The 12,941-nt window shown below is 46.4% G+C and overlaps 1 protein-coding gene across 4 annotated transcripts in view; it reads left to right on the forward strand.

Moving 5' to 3' along the window:
- The window catches only part of D2hgdh (D-2-hydroxyglutaric acid dehydrogenase), a 103,642-nt gene that overhangs the window by 56,506 nt on the left and 34,195 nt on the right, over positions 1-12,941 (forward strand). For all 4 annotated transcript variants that reach the window (XM_065426616.1, XM_065426619.1, XM_065426617.1 and 1 more), the window contains exon 5: positions 995-1,163. In XM_065426616.1, coding sequence (XP_065282688.1) covers positions 995-1,163 — 169 coding nt within the window. The remainder of the gene's footprint in view (positions 1-994; positions 1,164-12,941) is intronic.

Consider the following 12,941-nt stretch of genomic DNA (forward strand, 5'->3'; position numbering starts at 1 on the left):
CGCACTTCTTCTAACACCGAGGAAAGTAATTCCTCTTGAGTTGTCTGCTCACTAGTAGGACCGGGGTTTGACTCAACATCCCCGGCAAGTAGAATTGGCAAGGACAGGGCAGAAGCACAACATTGCGACACTGGCAACAGAAAGCGCTTCACTTTGGCACAGAACACAAGCTTGCTGTAGGTAGCTGGCCAGCAAACGACGCAACAGAGGAAAACACCCGCACAATCAGGATGGGTAAGCGATGCATGCCTGTTGCGACGTTGTGCTCAAATCTACTGGCCGCTCCGTCACTGTTATATCCCAAGCCGGATGTCACGTGGATCGTTGTCGACAAAGTGCATTGCCACATGGAAGGGTCGGTGATAGCCAGAATCAGCGAAGGCCGCGACGAGCCAGGAATAGGCAGCAGCGATACTTCATATCCAGACTTGCTGTAGGTAGCTGGCCAGTAAACGATACCACAGAGGGAAACACTCCACACAATCAGGACGGGTAAGCGATGCGTGCCTGTTGCGGCGTTGTGCCCAAATCCACTGGCTGCTCTGTCGCTGTTACATCCCAGTTATGTAAACATTCCCAAAGAATATTCTGCTGGACAAGTGAGAGAATTATGCATGTAGCCAAGTTAAAAAAAAACTAAGCCTAAACATGAGAAAGGCGCAACTGATAAGACAAGCATTGAACTCACAAGTGTGTCATCATATCAGAAAAACACCTTCCTGAATGGGTCTTGTCATATGTGATTAAGTTTTTTTTCAGCTATCCTCTAGTAGTGATGATGGTGTCGGGTTTGTTTCTGTACTGGTGGTATTCCCGCACACCCTTCATGTTCTGTTCCAGTTCTTTTTGCACCCATATTTCAGAGTGTAAACTAGCGTGTGCATATGCAAGGCTCCTCGAGTTGAGTGCTCTTCGCCGCAATCTCTCTCAGTGTTGCCGCCAATCGTAGTGACTGTTCTGAACTTTGTTGGTCAGAGCCGTTTGCACCATGCAGGTGCTGGCAAACGGCACCGTGCTGGACACCATGCAGACATTACGCAAGGACAACACAGGCCTGGACCTGAAGCAGCTGTTTATTGGCTCCGAGGGCATCCTGGGCATAATCACACGCATTGCCATCCAGTGCGTACCTCGCCCATCCTCTGTGTGCGTTGCTTTCCTCGGTGAGTCCCGACTATTGAGATATTGTGTTCACTAGTTCAACCTCGATCTGATGTTTCTATTGAGTGTGGATTGTCCAAACATTATGTAGGTTTTCTTTCTTGCATGCCAAGGGGTGGTAGAGGTTAGATTGGCTGGAACTCCGAGCTACACCGGGACACATAGAATGTGGTACTCTCAAACTACAGAGTCTGCAGCCGCAATACACGGTCTGCTCACGGGCTTGGAGTGGGAGGTACAGTTTGGACTCCCATTGGCAACACTTCTGGTGTTGGCACAACAGCGCCTGATGCTGAGGGAAACAACAGGGAGGAAAACTGTGCCCAGCTAGGCACCAGAACAGTATGGGCACTGGGCACGGCAGCATGTATTTGGAGCTGTGCTTGTGTCACGATGAATTGTCAACTCGCTCAAACACTGACGAAGTTGTCCAGTGAAAGACCCCCTCGCATCTCGGCCCTCAACAGCGAGTCCTGCAGGCCTCAGTGACTGCTGGTGTTCATCCACTGCTGCCCTCACTGTGCACGTTTCCAGTGCATCTTGCCATAATTAAAGACATTGGTGTTCTCTTCCACCACTGTGCTGGATAAGCCAAATGTTAACCATGTGAGAGATTTTAGCGGTAGTAATGAACAAGTCACGCATTGGCTTCTTCGCACTAGAATTTCACACACGGGTAGGTGCTAGTCTTTAAAACTCTTTATTTAGTTCATGGCCGTGTTTTTCACAGCACATGAATAGCTTTAGGAAAAAAGTACAAAGGAAAAAAAGAGCATTGAATTCCAATGGATACTTATTTTTGAGAAGAGCAGGATGTGTACACAGGTGTCTAAGAAAATGAAACCATGTTAAAAACCCTGTTGAAAGATGAAATCGAGTTGAAAATAAAGACAGGTGCTCTGCCATGCTTGAGTCCCGAGTCGCTCTCTGTGGCTTTGCTTGGGTTCAGGCATGGTTCAGGTTATCAGATACGGTCGATTGAGTTGCGACGGTCGGAGGACGAGGCGCAGGACGAGGCACAGCGTCTCGGCAATTCCAGTGATGATACCGCTGCGCCAATTGCGCCGAACTGCGCCGAAACGTGAACACTGCTACATCCTGCTACATTTCCGCAAAATATGGTAAATCTGCGCCCACCCTGCGCCGAAGGGTGTGCTCCGGTCCAGAAACGAAACTAATTAATCGAGTGCCGCTTATGTCACCATCGACAGCGGCATCGCTTGAGCTACCGTACTCGCGGCGCGTGCGGCAATCCAAGCCAATCGAAGCCTGATGGTGTTGCTGCTGTCAACTGCTGCTGTCATAGAGTTTCCTATTGGCCTCGAGCTCCACCACTGGAAAAGCTGGCGCCACCGTTGGCGTGACGTGCTAGGAGGGATCACGTGGACATAGCGGCCGCGTCGGCTGCTTCGGGCGCGCCGAAGCGAGCTGAAAACGAGTTTAATTCCCTCGTACGCTGTGGTCCTCATTTAGTGGCGAAATTTTCCCGCTTCGAGTGTCTCCTTTACAACGCTTGAAAGCACTACAATAGGTAGTGGCTGCCTTTGAAGGCGCGCAACATGGTAGGCTACTGCTCGCTGCCGCAGGGCCGTACGCACGTAACGGAGGCCGGTGTCAGCCTTATTCACACGTAGCCGCAGGACAAGAAGCTGCGTGAAGCTTGGCTCGCGAAACATAAAACCGGCAAACAGTCATCGGCTACAACTCGGGTATGCAGCAAGCACAGACGCGAGGAAGATTTCTGCCGGTCTGCGATGTTCTGAAAACGCGCACTGAGACGCTCGCCCGAGTCCGCTGCCCGACTAATGTCATGACGGTTTGGTCTATGAACTTGTCGATGCTATAGATACTGGCAAGTTGAGTGGAGTGGAAAGGCAGCGGTAAGAAGGACATTTTAAAAAAAGCCTGGCATATGGTCATGTTTGTGTTATCAATTAATGCATGCACTGGATTACAAAAAAGGAGCAACGGGAAATTGCACACTGAGAACACCGATAAACATACAGTGCGACGCAACTCGAGAAATAGTATTGAAAGGTCAAAGAATTTTGAAGAAAAAAAAAGATTGAATTGTCGCGACGGCACATCACAGTCCCCGTAGGTGTCGAAGTCTCTACAATGAAATTATTTTTGAACAGCTCTGATAGCGCCCACGCAACAATGGTTGCTTGTATAATGTCAAATGCTCATATTGTCACGTGGTGGTGACGTTGAAGAACACAGTAGCAAATACTGTGAAAGATAAAAGTAACGTTTATTGGGCGAACCTGTGCCCAGAAAAACAGGCTACACTTATAGCACAACGATAGCGGCGAACACGGTCGGCGATCGTCGAAAATCTGATCTGCGGGTAAAGCGCGTCGGCTTTTATACAGCAGTCGTCGAATGTTCCAGACTAATCGTTCGGGCCCGCGTGCCTTCCACAAAGTTCTACACCATTCGTGTCACGTGATGAAATTAGATAACACAAGGTTCGGCGACAACAGACAGCCGGGTAGAAGCATCGATAACTTTCCAGAAACTTCGGATACATGCAGGCGCGTGCCGCGCTGTGCGATTACAATTCTTAAGCGGCGAAACGTGGTCGCCCGATAAAGATAAGTACACGTGTCAATATTCTGCGGCCTAAAGCTCATGGCTCGGTGCGAAAACGCGCGCGCGGAGAAAGCGACATAGTGCGCGGACAAGCATGCAGACGCGCAGTCGGTCGCTGCGAATCTGCGCGATGGCTGCATTGAGGCTCCGTTCTATTACAGTCCATTTAGGTATACAAACACTATAAGAACATATTTCACATATTTTGCTCTCAGCGTTTACCTACCTTTCACGCAAGAAACCGGTTCGGGAGACTCCATCGCGGCAACCGCGCTCAGTGGCGTTCACTGTACGTATTCGGTAAATAGATAGCGTCTGTAAACGATTGTGTGCGTTCAGTTTGCCCAAGATTATTATTTAGACAGTAAGAAACTTCTCTCGTTTCGAAAGTACTTACAGAAATGTTCGGGAGAGCTCGCGCGTGGTGTTTTCAGTGAGCGCTGACAGCAAAACCTATGAGGAGCGCGCCACGTGATCCCTCATACTACGCCAGCGAGGCGCTTCCGATAGATGGCGACTCCGTAACTCCTCGCCGCCAATATGGCTGCTGTTGGGCTGCTGCTGTGGTCTTTGCGGCATGCGGTCGCCCTGAGTTGGATGTGCTAGCCCTCACCGTCGGCCGTCGACTTCGCTATGGCGCTTGCAAAGCTGAAAGGTTGGTGCATCTATCATGCATTTTGTATTGCTTAAGTTTGTAGAGGCATATCCAGCATGTTGTCTGCTGCTGTTCTATATGTCAAAAAAGGTGTGCCAACAGCGTAGACAAGAAAGCGGCAAACATGGCGGTCTGCTGTTCAGGAGTGATTGGCGTTCACCGCACGCGCTTCTTCTGCCTCGGCTGAACCACGTTGGCACGATTTCGGGCGTGATGATGGCTGCACGATGGGGACTAGCGATGAGTTTGGGTCGCGTGTGGGGAGGCGCGCGCTCGTTAAAAAAAAAAAGCGGCTTGTCTGCCGAAAGCTCCTCAGGTTCAATATTTCACGGACGGAGGGAAGGTTCAATCAAGCGACCTGTCGCGTAGGCCAATAAAAAAAAAATTTCGTATCTTTAACGTTTTAATTCTGCGCCGTTCTTCTAGCTACATATTAAGGCATACAGAAAAAACGTTGCTTAACTTAGTGAAACTCTAGTCGCTGTTTTCTCTCGGCGACGTCGCCCTGGGTGGTTTCAGCTGCGATCACCAATGCTCGTCGCGTCGTTGCTCGCATACATACAGCTACTGAAGATGAAGATGCATATACAAAACTTGTACTGTGTTTAGTTCCATCAATGTTTGCAAGATGGCTGTAAGCGATGGTCATATATGAGGGCAGTATTCTTCCAGGTAGACATATATGTCTTGTTGCAGTGAAAGTTAGCATCACTGTTAGATACCCACAAATGTGACTTTCTTTTTTTTACAAATCTTCATGACAGAAGCACACTTTTGATTGAATCTAGACAAAAGAAGCAGGCAAAGCACCAAAATGTCTGAATTAGGTTCTATAACCAAGCTAGTTGTTATGGTGACAACATTAACAGGCGCAGCACAAAAAATGAGGACATACAGAGCACTACCAAAATGTCTTTTAATGTCCATTCACTGCCATGTATGTGCAAAACATGAGTTTAAATGAGCCAGCATTGAGTTTCAACGTTGATGTATAGGGGGCAGTGCTGCATGTCTGGGGGAAGTGTAGAAGATAACCAAGGATCGGTTGGCTTTGGGAGCCCACAGTAAAAACCACAAAATAGGCAGCGCAGGGTGACACGGGTTGGGCCTCTTTTGAAGTCACAAAAGTGCAGAGCTAAATTAGTTTTAAAGAAGGACTTAGGAACATGTATAAAAATAAATAGGCGGCTTAATTGCACAAGTATCTGTACCTGAAAAGCGCGAACACAGAAAGGAGGAAGAGGTCAAGAAAGTTGGCAACCAAGGGCAGGGTGATTGAAAGTGTAGATAGACAACCAGGAGTCGTCAGAAGGAAAGTGAGAGAAACAGAGACAGTGAATTGGATACAAAGAATGGAAAGGAAATACCAGAGATTTACAAGAATGGGAAGAAAGAAATTCGAAAGGAAAAGCTGTACGATAACACAAAGAGCAGTGCCTTGCTATCTGGGGCTTGAGCTGGTTTCCTTAGAACATAAATACTGGAGCAAATATTGGCACCTAGATGAGGCATGTGTATGCTGCAGCGAAAATCCGGAGACCACTCAGCACATTCTAATGGAATGCGACGGGATTCACCCAGTGAGACCCGTAAGTAACGTACACCTTCCAGAGGCACTTGTATTTAAAGTGGACAGAAGCATTAACCAGTCAGAAGTCAAGATAAGCAAGAGACGTTTAGAGTATTGGTGATATGACTGGATCCGTTGCAGCTAGGTAGCGATACAAGGTAGATATTAGGGGTGTGCGGATATTCAAAACTTTCAAATAAGGAATCGAATAGTGTCCTAATCGATTTGGTCTTTGAATCAAATATTCACTATTTGTGAATAAAAATATTATTATAGTACTTTTTGGATATTTCGAAGCATCAACTGTGCCCAATTAAACATAATGTTGCAACAAAGGTATGATAAATTTTCACCCCTGTGGGCATAGTATATACACAAAACACGAGGACTTGTGTAGTAGAGCAGGGTGGGTATTCTAGTGAGCATGTCTTTTTCATCTGCTGCTGAAGTGCTGATTGGCTGGGGGTGCCTATCTCCTGACATGTAACCCAGCCCAGCCAATCGGAACTTTAGCAGCAGACGGAATGAATATCCCTTCGGCTACATCACTTAGATAACCATACTTTACAGGCAGTATATACAGTATATATATACAGCGATCATTCACACTCTCTTAAGAGTCCTGTGTGTTGCAAAGAAACTACGCATTTGCTCCTGATGCTCCATTTCTGCTTTTAATAAACAACACTTCATAATATACAATGCACTGAGAGAAACTTACCAACTTTAAGAATACTAGGTTGGGAGCATCGTGTTGTAGCAACTTGATAACGACTGGTCATTATTTGAAAACTACTTGAAATCTCTTCTAGATATATATATATATTTGAACCGAGAGGAAAGGTGCAGGCTGCCAGAACCGCACCCCAAACTCACCAGGCAACAACAGACGATCCTGCGTCGAGCGCAGGCAGGATCGCTTGCGCATCCCACACTGATGAACCGCATGTACTCTGCGGAACACGATATGCTCTGTCCTTTTTCCAGACGAGAAAAGGGCGCCCTGCCGCATGTCTTGGCAGAGTGCACAGAACTCGAGACCCCCCCTCCTCCCCTTCCCACCAACACCCCCAATACCCAACCCCTTGAGCGATGAGAGACCTTGTTGTCCAGCCCCGCCCTACCGATTCAGCTCGCACTGACGGACAGGGGCCAGGAGCTTCTGGGAACATATGGGTCCCGTAACTAGGGAACCACCTCTTCTGGTGCCTGCGTGCACTACCGATTTATTTCGGGCCCAGTAAATGTTGCTTCATCATCTTCTATATTTGATTCGATTTCATTCTATTTGCTTCTGGCACTATTCGATTCATATTCTATTTGGTCTCAAAAATCACTATTATGCACCCTGAGTAGATAGAGATGTTTTGAGGAAGAAAAAAGAAAGATTAAAGAGATGTATACAAAAATGCTAGAATGAAAAGCACGCCCGATTAACTCAAGTGATCACCAGCCCGTTTCAAAGAGGATGCCAATAAATCACCGCCACTGCCATCATCGAGACACTGGATCAATCGCTATTGGCATGCCACAGTCAAGGCAGGCAGTCATGTTTTATCTGGCAGTTCAGTTGTATTCCTCATACGCCAAATGTCACCATGCTTTACAGGAAGTGCTGGGGAAAAAAAAAATTTAACGGTAGCAACGAATGAAAAGCCACTTTCAAAAGTATCAGCTCAGACTAACAAACAGCATTGTGGGCACATTTGTCATGATCAGAAAGCTTGTTTTTATTTTTAACATTATACGCATAACAAAAGTAAGATTTTTTAATGGTTGGTCTGGTGCACCTGTCACAGTAGCCAGTGGAAGGGCCACAGTTGCATGTAGTCGAACTGCTCCACACTGACTGCAAGTGGACAAAACCATTGGGCACACTCTTCGCTTGCTGTTGCACCTCATTTTCAGATTATGTTTTGTTTCATCAGAAATACGTAGTATGTATAGGAAATGTTATACAGAGAGAGGTCCCACAGTTAGAAACTGCAGCAGGAACTGTTGTTCTCAGTTGCATAAAAATGCATTAATAAAAAAGCCATAGATTGTGATTAGATATAAACAAAGACAAATACACAATTTCTGCAATGTTGAAACAGGAAAACATAACACAAGGACTGTATAGGAAGAGCAACCACAGGATATGGAAAAAAATGCATTAATGTAGGGATACAGTTTTCAAAGTTGCAATATAAGTTATAGGTGAATTTTGGTACAGTGATAATGTTGGTGAAGATTTTACATGAGCCGGTAAGCCATTCCAAATTCTCACGACAGCAAAACCAGCAGTTCGTTTGCCATAGTTTCTGCATGATTTTGGGAGTGAAGCATTATTCTGTAAAGAATATTTTGTAATGTTGGGGATAGTGAGAATATTTCTGCCAATGGCATCATTTAAGTGTGGAATTTTACATAAGCGATATATAATGATGGCCTGGTTGTATCAGATGCCACTACCAACTGAAGTTTCTTTGGAGCAGAAAGAATATTTATACACAAACTAGGTGCACATACATCTTGCATACAGAAGGTGCTAAAAGGATGCGACGTGATGCAGTGTCGAATCTTGGATAAGTCTCCAAAAAGGCACTTTCGGTGGCATGCAAAGAAACTTCTGTGTCACTGACACATTCACCACCGTGTTTCTTAAAGGAGTTCTGAAGCACCTCTCGGACTTGGTGAATAAACGCAGTTCCCGGATAGTATACGCTGCTGTGAACATTTCAGCCAAATTTGGCAATCACGCGCGGTGCATAAAGCTCACAAGCGGAGCGCAGAGTCATCTTTCTCTCAAACGCTCTCTCTTCAGCAGAAGCCTGCTCCTCAGTCTTTTCTAGATGCTTTACTTCGTAATATAGCAGTTTCCCAGGTGTGGCTGCTATTGGCCAATAGCTGACATCTATCAAGAAGGGTGTTTGGCTCAGTGGGCTACTTCCTGCTGTTACTGTGTTTATTTATTGATGCAGTTTAATCAATAGGCTGAAGTAGCAAAAATCTGCTTTCGAATTTTGATAATAATTACGTGCTTCCGGAAGAAGCCATGGAACTATCGTCTGCTCACGCTCGGTCGCAGCCGTTCGTGTAGGAATTGAACTCTGGCGACCCTGCTTTTCGGTGTCGTAGCTGTCGGATCTTACTGATTTCAACTAGTTTTGAACACTCAGCTTGACTCAAATGATGCAAAACTTAAGGCCAGACCATATGCATGCTTTGCATCATGCGCTCACTCCTGGCCACTTCTGGTTAGACGCCTTGGTAAACTTCACTTCCTATTGAGCTGTTGATAGACCTTCAAAATGTGCAAGTTCAATGTGGCTGCTATCCGTCGGTCAGGCTGGTGCAGGACAAAGCTGATCCACACCACGTATAGCACAGCCAGACAGGAGCATATGAGCACGAGCGCGCACTCAACGCCTGTTGTGCACAAAGCAAACACTGCAGTTGCATGTAGCTGCGGTCTGCTACGTAGTGTAGATACGGTGACCGCCGCAGGGTGCTGCAGCAAGTCCACTGGCTGAGCACACTGCAGCAAGCTAAGGACAACTGAATTTGGCGCTTGTAGGCACCAAAATCAGAAGTAATGGCATCTACAGGAACGTGCGTGCCACGGTGACGTTCGGGAGGTGGAGCGTTGTGGGCACGCCCGACTCTGCCGTAGCCTTCACAGTGCAAGTCATTGAAGAAGGAGGAGAAGCACCACAAAGGGGCTGTTCGATTGCCAATAACTCCGCGTCTGCATAACGCATTGGCTTCTGCTGAATGCAGTGAAGTACTTATTGCGGCTAAGTATTTATGAAATAGTCTAACTTAAAATGCATTTCTTAACTTCGATAAAAAGTGGTTCAGGGCCCCTTTAATATTCTTACATGGAAACAGAGTAGATAAACGATTTACACGGTGTGTTTACAAGGGGTAGCAAGCACTGGCCAACATGGAAGCCAGCATCAAGCAAGGCACGTCGTCGTCTTCAGATCAGCCAGTCCCACTAAATCCAACTGTTCACATCATCTCATCATCATCATCAGAGAGGAATTGGCAGAAAAAAATCAAATCAGAGTATGAGGTTGTGAGGGCGCTGCGCAAGGATCGTAAAAATAACAACCACCTGGTGACCAGCAATGGTAACCCGAGCAATGCACATCTCAACAACAGTGACCATCATACTGTCAGCGATACATACGAGTCGGGTCGTGGGAGGTGGAAGAATCTTCTTCAAGAAACGTACTCATTACAGAGACGTGCGCCCCAAAATAAAACATCTCCAGCGTTTCTCTTGTGGCAGTGCATTTGATCGTGCTCAGAATTTGCACATCCTTAGCTTGCACTCACAAAAAGTTGAGAAAAGCAAGAACAAGGTGAAAGTGGGAACCAACGTTTCGACAAGTTGTCGCTTTGAAAAAGACAAGTCCACTTGGCGAAACATTGACTCCCGCTTTCACCTTATTCATTCTTGTCATTCTTATTCGTGTCATTATTCATGTCATTCGTGTCGTTCTTATTAAAATTTTGGGCCTGCTCCCTCATTCTGTCATTCACACAGTGCCCAGTCAGCTCAACATGGGGCTCGTCACAGGAATCTCGTACCTGCGGCACAGTTGGTGCTATGTCCAGGGTGTCTGGCAACCGGGAAAACCTGGAAAACAGAGAATTTTCAGGGATTTTGGGTAGTCTGGAAAGACTCAGGGAAAACTCAGGGAATTTGTGCCTTTATCAGGGAAAATTAGCTGCGATTGTATTGAAGGGGTCGAAAGTCACGGTAATGCTGGCTCGAGCAACAGACAGGAATCGTATTGAATTGTCTTTGATGCCCTGTTGTTGGCTGGAGGAGTTGCCAGTGTATAGTCAACCACTGACTTTCCGGATGCCCGATAATTTCGACGGCTTCACGGCACGACCACGTGCCCCATAGAGTCAATATATCAGAACGTCTCAACTTTCGGACGCAAGAAACGTCCCCCGTCCGATTTTCTGGACTTTATGCCGTAACCGCAGGTCCGAAACGGCTTTAATCAAAGCCACCACCGCTGCCGTTTTGATTACCTCGCCGCCTCGAATCGGCGCTCTCGCACACAGATCCGCTGGCAGCCAGCCACCACTGCGGCAACGCTAGACCTAGCTGCTTCTGTGTTCGCTATTTACCTTCTTGCCGTTGGGTGCCGTGTTTTTCTTTGAAAGAATTCGTTGCCTTCAGCAATGGCACCGACTCCACCATTGTGGTCCTCACGATTGGCTTGGAAGCTTGGAAAGCACGGCGCGTTGCATAATGCCGGTTACCGAAAGTCAGCTTCGCCTCTGTACAGGAATGTTACTTGGTGAAGCATGCTCAAAAGTATTGCATTGAAGCAACACAAGCGTTAGAAGGGGCTACTGCCACGGGACACAGTATGTATTCCTTAATTATACATGCGCGCACCCGGTATCTCTTGTGACAGAACGACAACCGATATTCCTAATACATGTACCTACACGCCTTCAGAGTGTTTTCGAATGTGCTTGTGGCGGTTTGAGCCCTTAAGGGCAGTAAATGACATGCATTTATTTTTTCCAGCTGGCCGATTTTTCGGACGTTTTTGCGACCCCTAGGGAGTTAGAAAAATTGCACGTGGATTGTGCAACTGACCAAGAAGATGCCTCAAATGTTCCGTGGGGCGAACGAGTGGCGGGAGGAGGACAAGAACTGAAACGACCGACGCATTGAGGAATGAACGAGAAAGGAAGCGTGCTGCCGCCGTTTTGAAGGAGCTTGAGCTCAAGAAACAGTGTTGGCTGATGCCGAGGTGCAGGTGTCCCTCATCATAACTAAAATAAGCTCTTTAAAGCAGTGAAACACAACACTGAGGCGTCTTGCGTGGGCTGAGAGTATGTCAGGACAGTTGAGGTTGACTTACGAGCTGTAGAGAGAGCATCTCAATTGTGAAAAAGTTCGGGCCTCATACCACTGCGCTCGCTATCAGTTGATAGAAATGGCTCATATTCGAAAATATTAGCTTCTGTATACATCTTCTTTTCATTCGTATTTGAGAACGTCCGACTCGATTTGCAATTTTTTTCGAAGACATTTTATTTGCTGCACATTTTACTAACCTCTCCCTTTTATTCTCGTTTTGAATGACATAAATGTTTCTCCTTAGCATTCAAATTGGATTAAATAGTTTTTTTCTTAAATTTTTTTATATGTTTACTAGAGAGTGACAGCATCGGGCGATATGGTTTCAGCCCGTCTTGACATAAAACTTAGTTCTGCATCACTCAGGGAATTTTGCGAAAGCACTCGGGGAAAACCTGGAAAACTCCGGGAATGTAGAAATGTCAACTTGGTAGACACCCTGTATGTCGCACCCCGCCATCATCACCAGTGCTTTCCTAGGGGGCAGCGAGGCCAGTCATTTTCTTTATGATAATATTGAGGCCTTACCATTTTGATTGGGCTTTACGATGTTTTAGCTTTTATGGGAGGGTTTCCGCAACTTCCACTAATACAGAACAGAGGAAGCTAGCCGACAATATTGTGCACACCTGATTTTAAAAACTAAATGAAATCTGATCTGGGCATGACTTCTAGATTGCAGAGTTCAGGCAGTTAACAATAATCCCGAGTTTTCGCAAAGCAACCCGTGTAGAAAAGATCACTGCGCACTTCTTGTTCCATCTATGGAGAGGTCTGCTAAACACACAAAACTTGTAAGCTAAGTTTTCGACAGTAGGTGGAGCAAACATATTGGTGCTTTGTTCTGCTTTGTTTATCAAAGTAACCTCGCAAGGTATTCAAGTTCATGAGTCAGCATCCACATAACCAGGGGGGCGACTGCTTGTGCCTTCGATCACCTCCTCTTGGCTTGGATTTCGACTTCGTCAGCTGTGTTGAGACTGGCGACAACCTGAACACGGCAATGGCAGTACTTCTGTGCTTCACAGCAGGTCCTGGAAAGTGACCGTCCTCAGTGGCAACACACAAAGGTTAAT

This window comes from Dermacentor albipictus, chromosome 2, assembly GCF_038994185.2.
Source record: "Dermacentor albipictus isolate Rhodes 1998 colony chromosome 2, USDA_Dalb.pri_finalv2, whole genome shotgun sequence".
Taxonomy (NCBI): domain Eukaryota; kingdom Metazoa; phylum Arthropoda; class Arachnida; order Ixodida; family Ixodidae; genus Dermacentor; species Dermacentor albipictus.